Genomic DNA, 7,305 nt, shown 5'->3' with positions numbered 1-7,305 from the left:
CGATTAGCTGAACGTATTGCCTTTTAATCTCGTGCAGCGGTAATCTTATATTTAAAGGATTTATTTGTTAGTAATTTTGCACCCTGTATAATTATATAGTGGTTCGCTGCGGTAAGTTCCTCGTTTACAAATTTTATTAAATAACCCTTTAATATTTTTAAATTATTATTAGCCAAATTTTTATTAAGTCCTTTTGCGGCTTGTAGAAACGTTTTATAATCTCGTGTATTTTGGCCATAACTTTTTTATTCGCATTTCCAGCGTTTTTCTTTCAACGCGTTATTTCTTTTTGGTATATTTCCACGATTTGCAATCTTTTATTTTACAAATATAACACCCTCCCTTTTTTTATACCTTTTTTCTTTAAAGTTTAATCCTTGGTTTTATTCGAGTTTTTAAACCTAATTATTTGCGGTATAATGGCCGCTCGTTTTAAACTATTATTTGATATTTACGATTAACCAAATATTGGCCGTTTACCTGTGGTTTATTTTTAATAACCATTAACCGGCGTAATTAATTGTAAAATTTTTCGTACAATTTTTTCTTCGTATCCACAAATGTTAATTTTAATTTTAATATTCCTTATATAGCCCGTATTATATTATTAACGATTTGGTGTTTAAATTAATAATTTAATCCCATGGTTTTTTAGCACCGTTATAATTTATTAAAAAGGAGCTCCAAAATTTATTTTGGGGTTTTATTTGCGTTTTCGGGTTTATTTTTTACGGAGTAAAACGTAATTAAATTCCAATTTAAATAATATTATTAGCGGATAAAATTAGTATCGAACTTTTTTTTTAAACGTAAATATATGTTTTTAAAAATTTTATTTTTACCTATATATATACGGAAATAATCGCTAATTTTTATTTTTTAAATTTACGGGAATACGGCGTATATTTGGGAAATTTCGATTTGCATTATTTGGCAGGTATTTGTAAAATTAAATACCTTTTTATCCAAAAAATCGTATAAACTTTTTAAATAATTATTATCCTTTTTCCAAACCTGTATAAAAATTTTTAACGTGGTAAACGAAAACGTTTAATTGGGTATTTAAATGGGTGGTAAACGTCCGTATATATTGGTATTTTATACCGTGGTAAAGCGGTTATCCGTTTGGAAGGTTTCGTACGCAGTTAATTACTCCTTTTAAATATTTGTCCGTTTATTTTAAGGTTTTTTTTTATAATTTTCATTATACGGCTTTATACCACCAAACGGCTATTCCCCGGGAACGGTGAATTGGTGACGGGTATAGTCGTACCGCACGCTGGATAATATCCGTAATTTTGGGTTGGGCCCCTGAAAATTTATTTTGGATATAGGGTATACGGGCTATATATTGGTAAATAGTGGAGTATTATTTTCCTTTGGTTATAATAACTAATCCCGGTAATTTTTATTTTGCGTATTTATTTTTCCTTTTTTATTATTTATCATTATTACCAAAGTTATAAATCTTTTATTTATTTTCGTATTATTATAGCCAGGTAATTTTATTCCGCCTGCAATAAAATAATTTTTTAATATTCGAGCAATGTTTTTATTACAGGTATTAAAATTCTTTTTTTTCCAATTTCAAAATTTTGTGGCGAAATGCTTTATTAAAATATCTCTTCGCTTTAGGGGTTCCGGTCTTTCGAAATTATATATCGTGTTTATAATCCATACGTTTTTTCGAGCTGCTGTTATTTGGTCGGGGTGTTTTGCGAAATCTGCTATTTTATTTTCCAGCGCCTTTGTATCGATTTTTTGTTATTTTTTTGGTTTAATCCCAAGTTTTTTTAATAATTTGTATAATATTTCGTTTTTTTTTTAATTTTGGAGGATTATCGGTTTCGGGTCCGGTGCTGGCCTTAATACCTTAATTTCGTCGGCTTCCGACATGGCCTTTCCTTTTGCGTTTAGGGGTAATAATATCGGGTATTATCGTTATTATAATTAGAGGTATAATCCGGGTGGTGAGGGTTTTTTAAGTCCTTGGCCGAAATAATCCAGTCGGTGTTTCCGGAAGTTTACGTAATAATTATTTAAAGCTTTTAAACTGCTGAATAATACGGTGGTTTTATAGCTGTTATAATATTTTCATTATTAGCCCGATTACCGCGTTAATTGGGAATATTAGCAATTCGAATATTTTTATTTTGCGAATTTGTGTTGCTTATATTAATAATATTAATTGGTATTAATAGAAATCGTATAATCGCTACGATCGGGAAAAATAATAAAATAAATAAATGGTATTCTTATGTATATTATCTATCGTTGTGTAATTATTTACAATCCTGTAAAAATCCTTTAAAAACTCTGCGACGTGTTTTGAAATTACGTGTCCCCACACGTGATTTACCCACACGCATGTTTGCCCATGAATAAATAGAGTGTAAATAAACGCCAAATAAAACTTTAAGTTTTTGCATTAATTCGTGTAATGTTTATGCGCGTTAATTCGCATAATAATTTACTTTATAATTAGAAAGTAATGCTAATATTATTTAATCGTGTTATATATATTGTTCACATATTAGCATGAACCAATACCCAGTGGTTTATAAATATATTATAGTTTATTAATATAAATTTAATGTTTGGTATTTTATAAATTAATAAATATTACTTAACACGATGCGAAAAAACACGAAAGCGGCGGAAAATGCCGAAGAAATATATATAATGAACTTATAATTTTAATCGCCTGCGTCGATTAGGCTTTGGAGGGGGGTGTTACGAAAGTAATCCTAAAGAGACGAGGCTGCAATATAGGGTAGTTTCAGGGCTTATCCCTAAACGCGAGCTCCACTAATTAAGCCGCGTGGCTGAATTCGTGGCTTTGCTTATACCTGTAAATCCAACCAAAAATTACTTTAATTCAGGTTTAAGGATAATTTGTTTATTTTCGTCGCAAATGGAGGTAATTTCGGCAATTCGGCGACCGATACTCCGTTATAATTAATTAAATAAAAATCGTAAAAGTAAACGGTTTGTACGTTGAATATAACAATTAGCAAAATAATTAATAACGATTTATTTTGTATTTTTAATTATTATATTGGTTAAATTGGGATTTAAATGGCTTTAATTCGCAAATGGAGGTTGGGTTTTTAAAAGAAATTGGAATTTTTTAATTTTTTTTAAATTATATTTTTGTTTTTGAATATAATTTAATAATTTTTGCACCTGGAGGGTAATATATACGTATATATTATATATATAAGTTTTGGTTAATAAATTATGTAATATAAAATGTTAAATATTCGAATAATAAAATATTAAATATTTTTAATAAATTTTGCAATCGAAACGGGTTTATATTTTTACCAATTTTAACGATATTAAAACCAAAATTTTAACGATTATATAACCGGTAAAAATAAACGTCCACACGAACTTTTTTTTTAAATATTATTAAAAGTGCGTATTTTATATATAAATTTAATAAGATTTACATATTTTTAAATTTTATTTTATATTTATTTTATTATTATATATAATTAATATAAAGGTTTATTATATCGAAATTTTTTATTATAAAACCTTTTATCAATAAATATATTAATTATTAAATATTTATATAAAATATTAAATTTAACGTATATTTATTTAAATAAAAAAATAACGAACGATAATTTGGAAAAAGAAATTATACGTGGGTATTATTATAATTATATTTATTATTATATAAAAATAAAAAACTTATATATATTATTATTTAATTTTATTTTAATTTGTTTATAGCGTATATAAATATAAGGTTTACTTTATTAAAAAGCCCTAATTTTAAACTTTATACTAATATTTTTATTATATTTATATCATTTTTATTTAATTAAGTATTCGTAAATAAAAAAATACACAGCTAAAAAACTGTATCGCCGTTGCACATACAGTGCGTGCACTGTGCGTATACTGTGCGATAACCTCCATTTGCGGCGATAATCGACAACATATCCTCAGACTAGAACGGGCGCGATTTTTTCGGCCAATTTAATTGGTCGAAAAGCCGTGTGGCTGAAAGGTATATGGAGCGCCCGGTCCACCCTGCAACGCAGGGGGGTCTAGTCTGAGCACTAAGACTAAATATAGGGGCGATTTTATTCGAAGATTTAAAGCTAAGTGTAAAGGAAGAAGAAAGGCACGCAGTGCCAATCGCGTACACGCGCCTAAGCGAGCAAATAAAAAACTCAGTTTGGCGCTTTATTACGCAAGGTGGAGCTAGTTACGGTTGGCAATCGTCCAGGCACGCCACTCCGTAACACCAGCGTATATATTGTGGATTATATTTAAATTAAAGTGGATATATTAAATGTAAAATAATGCATATAACTAATATAATTAACTATTGTTATTAATACGTTGGACCCAATTTACACTTATTAATAAATTAACATTTTCAGAATGTAACATTGCGCAAAGTAATTTTTTGCTATAATTGGCACCGGCTACTTTTAAATTAATTAATAAGTACAGCAAGTAAATATAAATATCCGATTTAATCGCCATTCTTATTATTAATTCCAAACCACTATTTCCTAATTACAAAGCAAATCTTCTCCCAGCTTATCCCCTATATTTTTCCTACAGTTTCTTTCTTAATTACAATCCATTTTATCTTTTGTTGGGAGTTGCAACAGTCGTTAATATGCAATTTAAAACAATTGTTGTTTCACTCGGTTTATTTGCCCTGCACGCTAGCGCTACACGTTATTGTCAGGTCGAACTACATGCCGATGGTGGAATGGGATGGATAAAACTACAAGACGCAATACTTGTTCGGCCTGGCAGGGCCGGCAAATTTCTCACTGATGAATATACGGTTAATCTTAGAACGGATTCCGCCTGCAACATTAAAGGGAAAACGCTTGAAGGGAGATTTGATTACGAAGACTGGAAACTTACTAGTATTATGGTGGATGTATAAACTTTACACTGAATATTCGATGGAGTAACGGGTTAATTAAGGCGGTTTTTGGGCATTAAATTCATATACAAGATAACATACCAAGGCCTTGGAAACTTTTAGACCTTGAGTATTTTCATTTAATACTCTTTTTAACGTTGGGCACTGTTTTTCCTCTATTGTAAATTGGTATACCTGGGCCACTATTAACGGTAATACGGTGTTTGGCTTCGTCAATTTTTGTTCGCCTAAACACCTGAACGCGATTATGTTACGATTAAAGTATCGGGTAACCTACTTTTATGGTAAAATACAGTGGGTTAAAGCAATTAAACGTCTGATTAGATAACTAGGGTTCTTAATAATTGGGTTAAAATTATAATTGTGAGGATTAGGCCCCTAGACCTAATTTCAGAATCGCCACTCCATTTACCACCCCCGTTAAGCCCAGGGCGGGTAAAGGGTCCACTAACTCCGGATTTAAGCGCGTCTTTCCAACGCTCCGTTAATTGTAATTTCTCTCTTCTCTTCAATTTAAAATTTTCGTCGATAACGCCTAATACACCAAGGTTCTCCAATGTATGCCTGGCCGTGATATAATTTTAAACTTATTACAATTTGCTAGTGAAACAATTAAAATATATCGTTTAATCCCTTTATCCAATCGTTTATTACGTCGGCTGTGCACGACGGTAAACTAGGCCACAAAAGACACCATTCGCGAAATTAATATCGCCGCGTAAAAATTACGGCCCACCGATTCGCCAATCCCAACGCGTAATAAACGTAAAGTTAGGAAAGCCAAATAATTTGATTTCCGGCATTTCTATTCCCAACACCGAAGATTCGGACCAAAACGGAGAGATTATAATTGCCCCAATGAGCCCAAAGCCAGTAAAACCCGCTTTTACCAGCGCTAATACAAAGTTTGAAAAACCCGTTAAACCCCGATCCAATATAAAGTAAAATTAGCCAGTCGACAGTATCGAAGTTAACGGATTGTACGAGTACGAGTTAATTTTTAAACACCCAGGAGAGGCGTAGTCTCAGGGCTCATCCCTGAACGCGAGCTCCACCAATTGAGCCGCGTGGCTCAATTCGTGGCTTTGCTTGTACCTGTGGGTCCAACCAAAGATCACTCTGGTTCAGGTCTGAGGACAACTTGTTCATTTTGGGCTCAAGTGGAGGTAATTTCGCCAATTCGGCGACCGACACTCCGTTATAATTAATTAAATAAAAATCGCAAAAATAAACGGTTTGCACGCTGGATATAGGAATTAACGAAATAATTAACAACGATTTATTTTACATTTTTAATCGTTATATTGGTCGATTTGGGATATGGGTGCCCTTGATTTTCAAGTGGAGGTTGGATTTTTAATAAATTTTTGATTTTTTTGATTTTTTTTAATTATATTTTTATTTTTGAATAAAATTTAAAAACTTTTGCACGTGGGGGGTGGTATATACGTATATATTATGTATACAAATTTTGGTTAATATATTACGTAATATAAGGTGTTAAATATTCGAATAGGTAAAATATTAAATATTTTTAATAAATTTTGCAGTCGAAACGGGTTTATATTTTTACCAATTTTAACGATATTAACACCAAAATTTTAACGATTATATAAATGGTATAAACAAACGTCCACGTTAAAAAGGTTTTTAAATATTATTAAAATTGCGCATTTTATATATAAATTTAATAAAATTTATATTCTTTAGATTTTATTTTATAATTATTTTATTATTATATATAATTAATATAAGGGTTTATTATATCGAAATTTGCTATTATAAAACCTTTTATTAATAAATATATTAATTATTAAATATTTATATAAGTTATTAAATTTAACGTATATTTATATAAATAAAGAAATTAACGAACGATAATTTGGTAAAAAAGATTATACGTGGGTGTTAATATAAATATATTAATTATTTTATAAAAATAAAAGGTTTATATATATTATTATTTATATATAAATTTTTAAATAGGGCGTTAAAAATAATAATATTATTATTTATTTTTATATTTATTTATTTATAACGATTACAAATATAAAGCTTTCACCGTTAAAAAGCCCTAATTTTAAGCTTTATACCAGTACTTTTTTTATATTTATACGAAGTTTATTTAATTAAATATTCGTAATTTAAAAATATACAGTTAAAAAACTGTATCGCCGTTGCGTATACTGTGCGATAACCTCCACTTGCGGCGATAATCGACAACATGTCCTTAGACTAGAACGGGCGCGATCTTTTTGGCCAATTTGATTGGCCGAAAAGCCGTGTGGCTGAAAGGTACATGGAGCGCCCGGTCCACCCTGCAACGCAGGGGGGTCTAGTCTGAGCACTGAGACTAGGAGAGGCGCGAAGCCCTCCCC

At 30.3% G+C, this 7,305-nt stretch overlaps 1 protein-coding gene across 1 annotated transcript; it reads left to right on the top strand.

The window, feature by feature from the left end:
• Positions 1-4,648: 4,648 nt before the first annotated feature.
• Positions 4,649-4,927, top strand: PgNI_03697 (uncharacterized protein; the record flags this gene model as incomplete). The annotated part of the gene is made up of 1 exon (XM_031123750.1): positions 4,649-4,927. One exon carries the CDS (start codon positions 4,649-4,651, stop codon positions 4,925-4,927), a length of 279 nt encoding a protein of 92 aa, XP_030985339.1.
• Between the last annotated feature and the right edge of the window lie 2,378 nt (positions 4,928-7,305).

Source organism: Pyricularia grisea (genome assembly GCF_004355905.1).
Source record: "Pyricularia grisea strain NI907 chromosome Unknown Pyricularia_grisea_NI907_Scaffold_2, whole genome shotgun sequence".
In the NCBI taxonomy this organism is placed as follows: domain Eukaryota; kingdom Fungi; phylum Ascomycota; class Sordariomycetes; order Magnaporthales; family Pyriculariaceae; genus Pyricularia; species Pyricularia grisea.
The sequence above is the reverse complement of the archived record's forward strand: the minus strand, read 5'-3'. Positions and strand labels throughout refer to the sequence as shown.